General features: G+C 63.9%; 2 protein-coding genes across 2 annotated transcripts; both read left to right on the top strand.

Annotated features, from left to right (window-relative positions):
- The first annotated feature begins 450 nt into the window (after positions 1-450).
- LOC114502438 (keratin, type I cytoskeletal 16) lies at positions 451-14,789 on the top strand. Its single transcript, XM_028519374.2, has 9 exons — positions 451-530; positions 11,930-12,404; positions 12,888-12,970; positions 13,122-13,278; positions 13,392-13,553; positions 13,644-13,769; positions 14,080-14,300; positions 14,395-14,444; positions 14,550-14,789. The coding sequence occupies exons 1-9, from the start codon at positions 466-468 to the stop codon at positions 14,636-14,638; spliced, it is 1,428 nt and encodes a 475-aa protein (XP_028375175.2). The 5' UTR covers positions 451-465; the 3' UTR covers positions 14,639-14,789.
- LOC114502439 (keratin, type I cytoskeletal 17-like) lies at positions 536-4,524 on the top strand (the record flags this gene model as incomplete). Its single annotated transcript, XM_036034298.1, is given in 9 exon segments — positions 536-857; positions 860-909; positions 1,967-2,049; positions 2,436-2,592; positions 3,208-3,369; positions 3,973-4,098; positions 4,193-4,276; positions 4,279-4,415; positions 4,510-4,524. Coding segments are annotated over 8 exon segments (1,059 nt in total), but the record flags the coding sequence as incomplete, so codon positions are not given.
- Positions 14,790-15,873: the final 1,084 nt, after the last annotated feature.

Raw genomic sequence — 15,873 nt, 5'->3', positions numbered from 1 at the left:
GCTGGGTCCCCCACCATCTTCCCACCTGACGCGGGGGGCCCCGGCTGGCAGGGCTGGGGTGGCAGCCGCCGGGGAGGGCTCGGCGGCGGTGACGTCCGGCCCTCTCCTCTTCTCCGTATTAGGTCATGGGAAAAGCGTAGCTGGAGGGCCTGCCTGAATCACAGGTGACAGGCTCGGGACCAGGGACACGCACACGCAGACGCCCAGCGCGGGGGTTCGGAGAAGTGAGGCGAAGCCCCGCTGGTGGGAGGGGAGGGGGCCCGGGCCGCCTGGGAGCTGGCGGGCCTCCAGCGGTGATGAAAGCCCAGGGGAATGGAAACAGAGGAGCAAGCCTGTTGCAACCGCCACGCCCGCCCACTTGTCTGCCTATAAAGGAGGCAGGTGTGCCCCGGCAGCAACACGCACCTGAGACTTCTCTGAACCCCTCGCACTGTGCCTGCCTGCCACCCACCGCCACCACCCACCATGACCACCACCATCCGCCAGTTCACCTCCTCCAGCTCCATCAAGGGCTCCTCTGGCCTGGGGGGCGGCTCCAGCACCTCCTGCCGGCTGTCGGGGAGCCTGGGCGCGGGGCTCCTGCAGGCTGGGGTCTGCCAGTGGCCTGGGCAGTTGCCCTCGGGGGCAGCAGCTACTCCAGCTGCTACAGCTTCGGCTCCGGCGGCAGCTATGGCGGCGGCTATGGCGGGCAGCTTCGGGGGCGTTGACGGGCTGCTGGGGGGGCGGCGAGAAGGCCACCATGCAGAACCTCAACGACCGCCTGGCCTCCTACCTGGACAAGGTGCGTGCCCTGGAGCAGGCCAACACTGAGCTGGAGGTGAAGATCCGGGACTGGTACCAGAAGCAGGCCCCGGGCCTGCCCGAGACTACAGCCACTACTACCAGACCATCGAGGACCTGAAGAACAAGGTGGGGCTTGCTTGGGGGCGGGGGGCCCGTGGGGACCATGACTCCCCTGCCCAAACCTGGCGTCCAGCCCGGGGGCTGTCACAGGGCTTCAGGGAGCCGAGAACCGCGTGGCCCCACGTGGCCTCTGGGAGCCCACCGTGGGGCTGCCCTGTGGCTCATCCGCCCGTGTCCCGGGGCCGCAGGCCGGGCCGGGACAAGCAGGCCTCATGGAGCTCTGTTCAGGCTCCATGTCCCCATCACAGAGCTGCTTGCTACCTTGTACCATGATCGGATATGGTCACGGTATGGAGGGACACACGCGAAGGGCTGGGCTGGTCTCATGATGCTGCCATGTATGTGGACCCCTCCCTCCTGGAAGCAAGAGGGGGAATCTGGGCAATGAAGGGGGGGTAAGGGGGCTGAGGGGGTGCCCGGTGGCACCTGCTGGGAGGTGGAGACAGGAGAGCCGGGGCGGGGCCCTGGGACGCCTCTGGTGAGCCTTATTTGGGTATTTTTCTGGCCTCCCCATCCTCCTGCTGCTCTCAAGGGTGGGGATGCCTGCCGGCGCCCCAGGGGGAGGCTTAGCAGGAGTTATCACTTCCAATTGAAAATGCTCTTTAGTGAGGGACTCCTTTAGCCTGCCTTTTGGGGGAGACCTTCAGGGGCACTGTCTCCCCAACTGTAAAATGTGGGGGTTGCCCACATGCCTTCTGTTTTCTGGGATTCTGGGACAGCTTCTGCCCTGTGGCACCCTCCCATTGTCTGTCTCTCTGGAATCCCCAGCCTGAGGACCCCCTGGGCTGCCTGCTCTGGTTTTGAGCAGAGACCGGCAGGGGGTCTGTGCTGGGGGGAGGCAGGTCCTGGGAGAACAGGAGGCAAGTTTCAGCGCATCAGGCTCCTGCCGGCCCGAACTTTGCCAACAGTTACAGCGCAGCGGAGGGGAGATGCTGTGGAGGGAGGGGGCCTTTCTGGGGAAGACAGCTCTCCCGGCCCCCCAGGCTGGCAGACCCATCTCAGACCCTCGGACTGGGCTGAACTGCCCCTACCCGGTGGTCTGACCATCCTCCCCTCTCCCCAGATCCTCACGGCCACCGTGGACAACGCCAACATCCTGCTGCAGATCGACAACGCCCGTCTGGCTGCTGATGACTTCCGTACCAAGTGAGCCTTCCCCAGCGAGCTGGGGGGGAGCTGGGGCACCCCTCCCCACCCTCGGACTCCTGGTTGCTTGTGGTGTGGGCCAGGAGCTGGGGGTGGGGAGACCCACCGCCTAGCCCAGGATGTGGCGAGTCCTGAGGGCTGCTGGGCTTAGGCAGGCCAGGTGGGAGCTCGAGGAGAGGCAGGAGGCAGAGAGCAGAGCAGGAGGAAGCCACGTGGGGGCGGGGCCTCGCCCTAACTGTTCCCAGGGCCCCGGGGCTGGAATTTGCTTCCACCCCTCCCCATGGTGATTCCTCGTAAGCCTGAGAGCCCCGGCCAAAGCAGGGTGCCAGCCAGAGTCTGGGCCGGCCAGACCAAGTCTCGACTGACGCCTCCGGTTCCCTCTGCAGGTTCGAGACCGAGCAGGCCCTGCGTGTGAGCGTGGAGGCCGACATCAACGGCCTGCGCAGGGTGCTGGACGAGCTGACCCTGGCCAGAGCTGACCTGGAGATGCAGATCGAGAACCTGAAGGAGGAGCTGGCCTACCTGAGGAAGAACCACGAGGAGGTGAGGTGGAGGGGTGGCGGGGCTCTGGGGCCGCGCCAGGGCTGAGACCGAGGGAGGCATGCAGAGCAGGTGCTCCAGGGCTGGCCACCTTACAGGGCTGCCCAGTCCGTGGGGCCCTGGTCCCCAGGGGCCCAGAGCCGGGGTGCGGGCCAGCCTCCTGCTGCTTCCCTGCAACTGAGCAGCCTCCCAGGGGCCCACGGAGGCCTCTTCTCCTCCCCTCGCCCCCAGCCCCCCTCACAAGAACAGGAGACAAGTGAAGAGGTCTCCTCCTTGCCCTACTCGAACCCTGGAATCTGGGCCCTCTGTACAATAAGAAGTTTGGGAGTCAGAGGGGATATTCTGGGGGCACAGGCCCAAGAACGAGATTTTATCTTTGGGAAGCCCTCATCTAGCGGGAGAGGCACAGAAGCGCCCTCAGGGAGCCCCAGTCTGAGGGTGGAGGCAGAGCCCACACGGAGCAGCTGGACGAAAGTCATCAGGAGGGTCAGAGGGCAGAGGCCAGGCAGATCAGGGAGGGGTCCCTGGGAGGGGGCTGGAGAGCTCACGTGGGAAGGGAGGGGAGCGAGAAGCCGGGACAGCCCTGGATGCCCACACCGCGGTCGCTGTCGTCCCCAGGAGATGCTCGCCCTGCGGGGCCAGGTGGGCGGCGAGATCAACGTGGAGATGGACGCCGCCCCCGGCGTGGACCTGAGCCGCATCCTTAACGAGATGCGCGACCAGTACGAGAAGATCGCGGAGAAGAACCGCAAGGACGCCGAGGACTGGTTCTTCAGCAAGGTGGGTGCTGTGGGCCTCTCCCGGTGGGTGGGGTGTGAGGACGAGTCCCAACAGCAAGCCACCAGTGCCTGGCATCTCGGGGGCACCCTCTCCTCAGTGAGCCGAACGGACCCCCGCAGATCAGGCTCACCCATGGCACCCATAGGCCTGGAGTTGGCTGAAGCTGAGATCTGGGGGTGGGTGGGGAGCTCGCTCTGGAATCCCACCAGAGGATAAAGTCCCGGGAGCTTCTTCCGTCTCTCCTTCAAGAAGGCAGGAGCTAGCACCAGCTGCCTGGCTCCTACCCTGGCAGGCGCTCACGCTTCCTGTTCTTGGGACTTCCCCTCGGAGGAACTTAAGATAAAGCTTATCATTTCAAAGGCGTCTGGGCCCTGGGAAGTGGGAAGCTGACAAGCAGGCCCTGCCCCCACAGTCAGGTTTGGGAGGAGGCGAGAGAGGCCTAGGGGAGGTCAACTGAGGTCAGGGGTGTTGTGGGAGCTCCAAGTGCCTGTCTGGGGCGCAGAGTGGACCCTGGGCGGAGAATATGGGGCGCACAGGGCTTGTCTGACTCGGAGGAGGGGTTCTCAGGCTCACTCTCGCGCCACCCTGTGTTCTGGTCTGCAGACGGAGGAGCTGAACCGCGAGGTGGCCACCAACACCGAGGCCTGCAGAGCGGCAAGAGCGAGATCCTCCGAGCTCCGGCGCACGGTGCAGGCCTTGGAGATTGAGCTGCAGTCCCAGCTCAGCATGGTAGGGGGCGCACTGCCTGGCCCGGGGTGGGCCCAGGGCCCTGGAGGGGGCACTGGCCACCCTCTCTGACGCTGCCCCTTCTGCCCTCCTGCAGAAAGCATCCCTTGAGGGCAGCCTGGCGGAGACCGAGGGCCGCTACTGCGTGCAGCTGTCCCAGATCCAGGGGCTGATCGGGCAGCGTGGAGGAGCAGCTGGCGCAGCCTGCGCTGTGAGATGGAGCAGCAGAACCAGGAGTACAAGATCTGCTGGACGTGAAGACGCGGCTGGAGGCAGGAGATCGCCACCTACCGCCGCCTGCTGGAGGCGAAGGACGCCCAGGAGTGGTGGGCTCCGGGGCCAGGGCTGTGTGCCTGGGGGCGGAGGTGAAGCTCACAGACCCCATCTAACCCTTCTCTCTGTTTTCCTCTGCAGCCTGACTCAGTACAAGCCCAAAGAACGTAAGCATTTTGGTAGCGAGGGGTGGGGCGGTGCGGGGCAGAGACCCCTATGCGCCTTGCGGAGGGAGGGTCGCCAGAGCTCCGGGGAATGACGGCTGAACTGACCCTTAGCGGGCTGGGAAGGTGCCCATCAGCGCTCAGGGCTGGTGCTGGGGGGAATCAGATGAGGCAGACACTGGCCTGTCTGATGGGGAAACACGGTCTGAGCCCTGTCTTTGCTCTGAGACCCTACAAGGTGAGCACAGCGGTCCTGGCTCTGGCTTCCGTCTGATGGGAGAAAGGGACTCGGTCCTTGTCCTCCAGATCTTAGTCTGATGGGGCACATAAAGCCCTCGCCCTGGGGTACCTAGTCTAGTGGAGGTGATGGGGACCAGACCCCAGTCTTACAGGGGAGGTAGGGCATAGTCCATGCCCTGGAGACCAACCCCGCTGTGTGGAGCGCCCAGTCCGCGAGGCGCTGCCTTTGCAGAAGGATGCGTGGGTCAGAGTCGCACTAACCGACTGGGAGGCAGGACGTACCCAGGGACACTAGCAGAGGGACACGCGGGAGGGAGCAGTGAGGGAAGAGGGACACGAATGTGGATGGGATACTGAAGAGCCAGCAGGAGTGTGGGAGCCACACGGCTACGGGGTGGGCGGAGCCTGCGCCTCTCAGGGGCTGGGGGCGGAGCCAGGGTCTCCTGGCCCCGCCCACCTCTGCCTGTGTATCTCCTGCAGCCGTGACCACGCGTCAGGTGCGCACCATTGTGGAAGAGGTCCAGGACGGCAAGGTCATCTCCTCCCGCGAGCAGATCCACCAGACCACCCGCTGAGGACTCTGCCCCCCAGACCAGCCCCCTCAGGGCCCCTCCTCGGGCCCTGCAGCCTCTGGCCTCCCAGCCTTAGCCCTGTGTCTTTCCCACATCCCCTGCCTGACCAATAAATCTTGTTCACTCCCACGTAGAGTGCATTCTGCTTGTGGCCGCTGAGGTGGGTCCTTCCGAGGGCTGGGGGAACGGAAGCAGAAGTGGTGGGGGTGGGGAGGAGGACGGAGCAGGGAGGAGTCTGTGGATGGACACCCACTGGGGTTGACTTGGAGTCTCAGGCCAGGGCAAAAAGTGGGTCAGGGCAGACCTCGTGTGCGTGTAGGGGCGTCCAATCCCCCAAGGACCTGTGGTCCCAGGGAGGGCGGTCTAGACAGTGCCAGACCCAGGGTGGGGTCGCTGTATGGGGGGCCTTGAGGGGCCCCTTCCTGTCCTGTCAGTAGCTCTGTGGCCATGGGCAGTCGCTTGCCCTCGCTGAGCCTCATTTTCTCATCCACAAATGGACGAGGATTCAGGTGTGGGAGCAGGGTCCCAAGGGAGGACCCAGTCAGCTGCTCCTCGAGGTCCATCCTCTGAGAGGGGACGAGGGTGGGCAAGGACAGCGGTGTAGGAGCGACCCAGGGGGAGGGAACGTGGGGGAGGGAGGCTGGATGGTTAGGGCCCCCCCCCTGCCTACCCTGAGAACAGGAGCTGGAGCCCTGTGCCCCTAGAGAAGGCTGTGGACCCTGGCAGCTGGGGGAGGAAGGTGGGGCCTCTCTCGGGGACGTGTCCTTATATGGTGAGCTGCTGCTCAGGATGGGGGTGCGGGGGGGGTGTTGTACCCCGGGAGCAGCACCACCCTCTCTGGTGGTTTGGCCTCTCTCAGTTTCGGCCCTGATGGTGGGGTGGGGTGGGGTGGGGGGGACATGTCCCGGGTCCCGGGGCAGGGGGCAGGGGTAGCCCTGCCCAGCCACGCCCAGGACCCTCTGGGTCCCAGCCCCTTGCCCGCCGCTGTGGCAGGTGATGAGCAATTGGGGCAGAGCCTGACACCTGGACGTCTGCCTTTGAGTAAATCCGGAAACCACTGGGTTGGGCAAGCCTGCTTTCCTGGTTTTCTTCAAGAAGTAGGGGTGGGTGGAAGGGGTTAACGAGAGGAGGGGTGCCCCCCACCGCGATTCACTGACAAGCCTGGGACTGTCTACCACTGCACACTCAGACCAGGGTGTCCAACCACCTGCTGGATCCGGGTGCCTGAAGACTGAGGGCGGGGCCTGGGTGGGGCGGGGCGGGAGCAGATGGGGCAGTGGGCAGTGGGGTGTGGGGCTTTGGGCAGGTCCCAGGCCTTCTCTGGACCTCAGAAGCTGCAGTAAGAGAGGAGTGAGGTGAACCGCAGCTAACGGTGCATGTGGCCCCAATACTGAGGACCTTGAGGACAGCGGGCTCCTTCCCGTGGTGGGGACTCCCGGCTGGGGTGGGGAGCCCCGGCCTATGGAGGCGACGCCAGCACTCCCAGCCTGCTGGGTCCTGCTCCATCAGACGCTGGTGGCTCCCGGCTGCCTGAGCCACAGTCAGGGCAAGGATGGAGGACAGGCAGGTGGCACTGTACCCCTCAGGCCCCCGAGTACATCTGGCCACAACCAGCAGAACCAGCCCTGGCTGAGCATGGCTCATCGGAAGGGTGATCTCATTTATTTGAACAGCCGTTCTGGGAAGCAGGAAGACTGGGAAGAGGTGCCCATTGTGTGCATGGGGACACTGAGGCTCTGAGGAGCGGTGACTCAGCCCTGTCTGGAGCCTGGCACTCGGGGGGTGGAGTGGGGCGCTGGATGGAGACAACCGTGCTGGGAAGGGGACCCCAGAGTCCCACCTGCTGCCCAGCCTCAGGCTCTTAGGCAGCGGTTCTCCCTTCCCAGACTCCGGGGCTCCACTCCCGAGGGCGCAGTGGCTGAGGGGAAGTCAGAACGTGGGGCCGGCCAGAGACAGCCCAGACCATGTCCCTCTGCTGGGGAAGAAGCCCCTGCCCGTCAAGGGAGTGGCTCGGGGGCCACGATGGCGGCGCAGCCAGGTGTGCCGAGAGCTGAGCTGAGAGAGGCGGTGGCTGCTCGGTTGAGGTTGGGGGTCCGCAGGAGGTAGTCCTAGGTCCAGGGAGGGAAAGCCCCACCCTTTCCAGAAGGGTTTGCTCAGGCCTGGCCAGGTGGGGGCCACAGGGTGCAGTAAATAGGTTCGGGGGCCTCTGGTCCCTTGGAGATAGTGTGGGGGACTTTGGTGGCTTTGTCTGGGCACCCCACACTGACTCAGGTTTCTGGGGCCATTGCCTGTGGCTAGACTGGGGGACTCTGCAGAGGGTCTCAGGGTTCGTCTGCACCCACCCACCCACCCACTGCACCAAGTGTTTTGCCCCCATCAGAGACTGATTGGTACCTGCCCTCGGTGCCGCCTCACCTACTCTAGTTGGAGGGACACACAGGCACCTGATTCCCAGGCTGAGGCTCAGGCCCAGGCCAGTGGTGGCCCGTGACTCTTCCTCCACCCCTCCCATGCCTGGAAGGGTGACCTGGCCATGCTTCCTGCTGTGGGAGACGCAGGCAGTTACACTGTCCATGGTACTGCATCGCTCTGCGCCAGGTCTGCACGGGGCCCGCAGGGACCTCGAGGGACCCCAGCCAGGGAGTGGCACCATGACACAGGGGTGGGCTGACCACACTCCCCCAGCCCTCAGGCAGCGTGTGTCCCCTGTGCCAGCCCACGCCGCTGGTGGCTGAGGGGAACAGAGGGACCGGAGCCAGGGCAGGTCTGCCACCAGGCGCAGGGCTGAGGGTCTTCCCTGAGGGTCTCTGGCTGTGCAGACCGTGGAGAGGGACTGTGACAGCCCCTGTCCTTGGAAAAAGGGGGGGCGTCAAGTACGGGGGAGCTTGGTGTTCAGACTCACCCAGATCCTGGGACTAGTCATGGGGCTGGAGCCTGGATCACGGACCTTGTCCACTCCCAGAGAGCCCGCCCCACCCCCTGCCGGCCCCTCCCCCAGCACAGCCTGAGCGCCCTGTGCTGGGATTGCTTCTGCGCCCTCTCCCCCGACTAGACGGTAAGCCCCCAGAGCCTCTCCTCTTTTTATTTTTCATCTGAGTGCACGTAGTAGGTACTTTGTAAATATCCGTGAATAAATGCAATTCGACCATCCGTCCGTGCCAGGTGCTTTATTGATTTCGCCTCTAACACGCCTGTGGAGCAGTGCGATCCCTCCATTTCCCGGAGAAGCACACTGAGGCTCCGAGAGGCCGAACGACTGCTCTAGTGTCTGACCCGGGTTTGCCCAACCCCAGGCTGCTCTGCCCTGGCTCCTGCAGCCTCTTCTCTCCTCACTCTCCCTAGGAGCCCGTGGTTCTGGCTGCCACCGGGGCTCTGCAGCTGCCTCCTCTCCCCCTCAGCCTCCCCCGGGCCTCCTTCTCCTGCCCTCCCTGGAGCCACTAGGCTGGCCTGGGTGCCCGAGAGAACACCGTCCCCAGGACGAGCTTTGTCCCATGAAGCTGACGCGGTGGGCTGGAGCAGGGCCCAGGGGGCTGGAAGGGGTGCTGGTGATCAGTCAGGTTTGGGAATCGTGGCAAGTTGAGGCGTGGCGTTGGCCAATAATATTTCCCGGCCAGCTCTCGGATGAGATGACCTCACACCTGAGATGGGGCGGCCCCCGGAGGGCGGGAGGAGGCGAACCCGCTGCCTGGAGAGGCGCCAGCGGGGTGGATGCAGGTGTACTGTGCCCACGGGCCTGGCGGACCTTGGGGCAGCTGTAATGGAGGAAAGGCTCCCTCCGCCTTCTTTGCCAATTCTGATCTCCGGAGGCCCCGCCGGAGACACCCCTGGTTCAGCCACCTTCTGAAGAGGGGCTCGGAGGCAGCCCGCCTTTACTGCCGGCGGCCCTAGGGCCCCGCTGCGTCCTGAGGCTAGAGCCCCCAAGGGTTTTCTGCGCTGGGTGCTGCTGCATTCCTGTCTCGGTGTTCTCTCCGGGTGAAGCGATACGTTCCAAGGCTAGAGACCACGTCACAGCTCCCCCACCCACTACGCCCCAGTGCTGCGCACGGGCCGGGCGCTGGTCTGCGGTGTTGACGGAATGGTTCGATGGTGGGTCGGCGGTTTCCTTCCGGCAGCTTCTCAGCCCAGGCAGCTCCCTGCGCCTTCCGGGCCGGGCCTTCGCAACACCTCCCCCCCATCACCTCCCCCCCATCACCTCCCCCATCTGCCCCTATTCTGGGAATGGGGGAGGGGCATCGGCCCAACTAGAAAGGAGGCGGAGCTTACGAAGGGACAGAGAAGGAAAGCCCCCCGAGGCCTGGTCTGAGCCTCTGTCCCCCTGAGTCCATGCCGTGTAACCTGGGACAAGTCTTCCACTCTCTTGGGGTGGAGCTTGGTGGCCTTTGGGGACCTCAAAAGACATTCCCAGTTCTGTGAATGAGGTCTGTAGTTGGACCTGAACCCCAGGCCCGTCTTGACACCTGGGACCGTAGGATTTTTGTCCGAAATTTTAGGGCCTCTTTGCCCATTTGGGGGGTGTGGGTAGGGAGCACCCCCAGACCTAGCCCTGAAGGTGTGTGCTGGGCACCGGCCCCACCGATACCTCTGGGGCCTGCGCCCACAAGCCGAGTGCCTGACGGGACGCAGTGGCGGTGACGAAGCCGGTTATGCTGAGGCAGAGGATTTCCAGGGGGTATCGCCCAGCAGGGCTCAGGCTGGGGCAAGCCCTCTCTGCTCCTCCTGCCTTGACAGACAGGCACTTTGGAGCAAGGACAGCGGCCAGCTCTGGGGGTCACCCCTCAACAACCCGAGGGGGCCCCTAATTTTTGGTCCAGGCCTTCCCAGCCCTTGGGCCAAGGTCACGCGCACCGTGGGCAGTGCTCCAGACAGCGCGGGCAGGTGGATGGGAATGGACACACAGTCCCTGCCTGCAAGGCCTGAGCTCTGGGTCCTAGTCCCGCACCAGCGACTTCAGGGGGATCACCCTGCTCTCTGGTGTCCCTCTCTTCCACAGGACGAATTCAAGACAGTGAAATGTGCTGGAGACACAGGGGGAGAGAGAGTGGTCCAGGATGGCGGAAAGGGCTCATGATGGACAGACAGACAGACGGGTTCAAACACCTGCTCCCCTGGACGGGAGCCTTGGGAAGCCACTTGGCCTTCCAGCTCCCTGTCTGAGCGCTCTGGCAGCGACAGGCTCCTCACAGAGCCACGGGGCACACGTGGGCACTCTGTCTGCTCCCTGGGCACGGCCGGTGACTAGCGGGCCACCTCCCCCCTCTCTCTATTGAGCGAGTGAACCCTGGACGCAGGGTGGGGACTTGAAAGCCTATGGTGGGGTCTGGGGTCACTTGTGGCACCAGTGGCAGGACAGGGACTCCCTTCCGTCACAGTTTATTATCACTGGGTGCCAGTGGGTAGGGGGAGCAATGCATTGTGGGGGCTGCTCAAAGGGTGGGGGGGGGCAGACAGGAGGGCAGAGGTGTGGGAGGGAGGTTACAGGGCGCAGAAGTGGGCTTGGGGAGGTAGGTGGGAGGCAGCTGCGCCAGAAGGAAAAACTGGGGGCACTGAAGGGGCAGGGGAGGGTCGGCGCAGGCTCTGGGGGGGAGGCCAGAGGGGTTATTCATGCACGTCCCTCCGCATGGGGCTGGGGGTGTGTCCTCCCCTTTTACAGGTGAAACCTGAGGCTCAGGGGGCTAAAGGGCTGCCTGTGCCGTGCAGCTTGGAAGGGGCCGAGCGGAGGGGGGAGGCAAGCTGCTGCCCGTCCAGCTCACAGGCATGCTGGTCTGTGTCCACACCCCTTCCGGAGGTCCTGGGGGCTCAAAGGCCACCCCCCAAACAGACTGGGTCCAGGAAGGGAAGGAGAATCACAGAACTTTTAGAACTAGAAAGGACTGCAAGATCCCCTGGCCCTGCCTGGTCATTTTGCTGAGGGGACACAGGCCCAGGGAGGGTAGGTGGGGGGGCCTCCGGTCCCACGGTGGGCGAAGCAGAGGGAGGCTGTGACCCAGAACCTCCTGTCAGAGCCAGGCGTGAAGGGCCCCCCCCCCCCCCCCCCCCGGGCTGTACGCTGAGCCGGCCCTGGGATGGCATCGCTGCTGAGGCTGTCACCGTGGGGCAGGGAGTCCTCTCGTGGGCTGACTCACTGCCTGGGGACGCAGCCGCCGCACACAGAGCCGCCTGTGCCAAGGCCCTGCTGTCCCCTCGGGCTCCAGGAACAGGAGCAGATTCCCGCCGCCGAGCCTGAGTCACGAACAACTTGCTTGTGTGTGTTTGCTCTCGGCCCCACGCCCCTCAGAGCTGGGTGGGAACTGCAAGCAGCGCGGCGGTGAATGGACCCCGGGCTGAGTAAGCGGAGTAGGGAGTTGGACGGGACCTGGAGTGATGAAATGCGGAGGGAACCCCGAGTCAGCAGTTGGGGTGGCCCCACCTTCCCCAGGTGCATATAAAGGCGCCTGGGGTTGAGGCAGTCCCAGCATCTTCTCAGATTCCCTGAGCGCCTTTCTCTTCTCTCTGCCGACTCGCTCGCTCACTCGCCTCCCTCCTCTGCACCATGACCACCTGCAGCCGCCAGTTCACCTCCGGCTCCATGAAGGGCTCCTGTGGCCTTGGCTCCAGCCGCATGTCCTCTGTCCTGGCTGGAGGGTCCTGCCGGGCCCCTGGCACCTTCGGGGGCATGTCGGTCACCACCTCTCGCTACTCCTCCGGGGGGGCCTGCGGGCTGGGAGGCGGCTATGGCGGTGGCTTCAGCAGCAGCAGCGGCTTCGGTGGGGCCCTGGGAAGTGGTTTCGGCGGAGGATGTGGTGGCGGCCTTGGTGGTGGCTTTGGTGGTGCCGGCTTCGGCGGTGCCGGCTTCGGTGCTGGCTTTGGTGGTGGCGATGGCGGCCTCCTCTCTGGCAATGAGAAGGTGACCATGCAGAACCTCAACGACCGCCTGGCCTCCTACCTGGACAAGGTGCGCGCCCTGGAAGAGGCCAACGCCGACCTGGAGGCCAAGATCCGAGACTGGTACCAGAGGCAGCGGCCCAGTGAGGTCAAGGACTACAGCCCCTACTTCAAGACCATCGAGGACCTGAGGAACAAGGTGGGTGAACCAGGTGGGCGGCCCTGGTGGGTGGAGCATCGAGAGAGGTCATGGCTATGGTGGCCCTTAGAAAACCACTTGCTAGTGTGTCTGTTTTACAAACAGGAAGGCTGAGGCTGGCCTTGGGGGACTGGCCAAGGTCCACTCAGAGAATTGGTGGCAGAGGGTGCTTTTTTAGCATCTAAGTGTCTGAGCTGGCCTGGAACCCCAACTTTTCATTTCCTGCAGCCTTCTGTGCAACACCCCTTCAGCTTCTCTCAGCCCCGCACCCAGGATGGGGAAGTGGGAGAGGTGGGGTGCGTCCCCTACACACCCTAAGCTGTGGGGAGAAGGCACCCAGGAAGCCGGCTGGGGGAGCACAGGGCCTGACCTGCAAGGCAGGCAGCCCCCAAGTTCGGGGAGGCTCCTCTCTCCCATCTGCGCCCTTCGCCCCCAAGCGGCAGGACCGTGGCTCACCCCCGCCATCTCTCCCCCGCTCTGCAGATCATTGCCGCCACCATTGAGAACGCTCAGCCCATCCTGCAGATCGACAACGCCAGGCTGGCAGCGGACGACTTCAGGACCAAGTGAGCATCCCTGTGGCCGGGCGGAGGGTGGAGGGTGGAGGGTAGAGGGCAGGGGGCGAGCAGTGGGGCTGTTTACCCCGGAGGACCAGAAGGCCTTGAGCTTCAGAAGCCTCATGGATGGAACCTGACGCCCTGACCTCTGTGCTGCCAGGTACGAGCATGAGCTGGCCCTGCGCCAGAGCGTGGAGGCCGACATCAACGGCCTGCGCAGGGTGCTGGACGAGCTGACCCTGGCCAGAGCCGACCTGGAGATGCAGATCGAGAGCCTGAAGGAGGAGCTGGCCTACCTGAGGAAGAACCACGAGGAGGTGAGGCCGCTGCTGGCACTGGGCATGGGAGGCTGACTCGATGGGGCTGCAGGTGCACCTGGGGCCGGGAAAGGGCTCAGCGGGGCTGACTGCCTCCTGCCCTCCCTCCCCAGGAGATGCTCGCCCTGCGGGGACAGACCGGCGGGGACGTCAACGTGGAGATGGATGCCGCCCCTGGCGTGGACCTGAGCCGCATCCTCAATGAGATGCGTGACCAGTACGAGCAGATAGCGGAGAAGAACCGCAGAGATGCCGAGGCCTGGTTCCTGAGCAAGGTGAAGCCTGGCCCTCAGCCCTCCCTCGGGACTTCCCGGTGTGGGGTGCGTCTGAGGTGCCTTACACCTGCCCTTCTGTCCCCACCTCAGACCGAGGAGCTGAACAAGGAAGTGGCCTCCAACAGCGAATTGGTACAGAGCAGCCGCAGCGAGGTGACCGAGCTCCGGAGGGTGCTCCAGGGCCTGGAGATCGAACTGCAGTCCCAGCTCAGCATGGTGAGGACAGCCTGGCACGGCCTCAGCCCCCAGGTCACCAGTACTGGCCACTAGCCCCTCAACATGGCCACTGTGGAGTTCCACGTCTCTTTCCCCGAGAGTGGGCCTGGAGGGATCATGGTACCTGGCTTAGAGATGGAGAAATTAAGGCCCAGGATGGTGGAATAAGTTTTCTGCCTGTCGTCTGGCCATCTGTAGCCAAGCTGGGCTCAAAAACCATGCACCTCACAGAAAACATGCCCAGTGACCTGGAGAAACAGCAGTGACCACCTCTGATGACTCTCTCCCTCTCTCTCTCTCCCACTAACAGAAAGCATCCCTGGAAGGCAGCCTGGAGGAGACCAAAGGCCGCTACTGCATGCAGCTGTCCCAGATCCAGGGGCTGATCGGCAGCGTGGAGGAGCAGCTGGCGCAGCTGCGCTGTGAGATGGAGCAGCAGAGCCAAGAGTACCAGATCCTGCTGGACGTGAAGACGCGGCTGGAGCAGGAGATCGCCACCTACCGCAGCCTGCTGGAGGGCGAGGACGCCCAGTGAGTGTCCCGTCCCCCAAGTTCTGCCAGGCAGACCCTTTGGCCCCCTGCTGTTCCCAGCACCTCTAATGGCTCTGCCTTTTCTCCCCTACAGCCTCTCCTCTTCTCAGTTCACGTCCAGCCAGTCCTATTCTTCCCGAGACGGTAAGGCTTCTGAGAGTCCCGGGCACTTCTGAGACCTCCCTTCTCCCTGTGTGGGACCAGCCGAGCCCCCAGAGCCTTTCTCACGACTTCTCTTCTCTCCCGCAGCCTCCTCCTCTGCCGGCCGCCAGACCCGGCCCATCCTCAAGGAGCAGAGCTCCTCAGGCTTCAGCCAGGGCCAGAGCTCCAAGCACTGAGCTGCCTCTGCCAGAGCCCCCTGCCCACCTGGCGGCCTCGGCTCCCAAAGGCCTGGGTCAGGCTCCTCTTCTCCCGGCGCAGGTCCCAGCTGTCTCCCCTCCCTCTCCGCTGGTGGCGGGCTAATAAAGCTGACTTTCTGGTTGATGCAAACCTGTGTGGTCTCCGTTCTTGAAACGATGGGAGGGGCGTTGAAGCTGCCCCCCCAGGGACCTTTTGGGGCCCCACAGCCCGAGGGGTGCTGGAAAGACCAGAGCTCAGAAGAGTGTGTGTATGGCCTTCCTGGAAGATCTCCACGCCAACGGGAGGTGGGGGGTGAGATACAGGCGGGGAAGGAGCTCACACATGGGGACAGACGTCATGTGAGGCATCTCCCAGGGGTTCTTTCCTTAGATCCTCCTAGCAACTCTGTGACCTGGGCGTGGTCAGGTCCAGGTTGCAATGGAGACAACCCAGGGATTCAGAGAGGTTAAGTAACCTGCATGAAGTCACCCAGAGAGTAAGTGGCACAATCGTGGTTCACGCCCGGGGCCGTCTGGCTGCAGAGCCCGTGCCTTCCTTTCATGCCACCCTGTTCAATAGGTATTTTAATCCACAGACTCCAAAGCTGGAGCTCTCAGCTCTACCCTCGGCTCCTCACCTTTGCCCACAATGATTCTTGTGTTGGGTGGTGGAAGGGCGGGCCTTCTGCCTCGGGCTTGGTGTCCATGGTTAGAACCTTTCTTCTCCCGACTTGCTGCTCCTCCTTACCTCTTGGTTAAAATACGGTTAGTCTACTTGAATTTCCTCTGTAACTCCTTCCTTTCCCCCATTTCCCTCAGCCTGTAAGTTTCACGCTGACGAGTCCCCCAGGGGAATGTCTGTCACCCATGCTGTCCTCTTCATGCCCCACATCCCTGCCACATTCAGGCCGGCTGCCTCCCTCCCTGGAACTGGCCACAGCCACTCCCCAGGCTGTCCATCTGTTCCACTCCCGTTTCTGCCCGGTGACCCTCCCAACAAGAATGTGGTCAAGGCGAAGAACAAGGAGGCGACCAGGGCTCCTTTGCTTCACCACGTGTGACGTTCTGCTTCCCCTCCGATCCTTGGCCCTTCCCGCTCCACCTGCTTTGCTTCCTTCCCGCCCTCCCCTGCTCGGCTCGCGTGACTCAGCCTCACCTCACTACTCGCAAGGTGTCACACCTCTCACTTCCATATTTTGAATATTTTAATTAAAAAATCAAAGTTACAGCCCTGG

The sequence above is a fragment of the Phyllostomus discolor genome, chromosome 8 (genome assembly GCF_004126475.2).
Source record: "Phyllostomus discolor isolate MPI-MPIP mPhyDis1 chromosome 8, mPhyDis1.pri.v3, whole genome shotgun sequence".
NCBI lineage: Eukaryota > Metazoa > Chordata > Mammalia > Chiroptera > Phyllostomidae > Phyllostomus > Phyllostomus discolor.
This window is presented reverse-complemented; position numbering and strand designations above follow the sequence as displayed.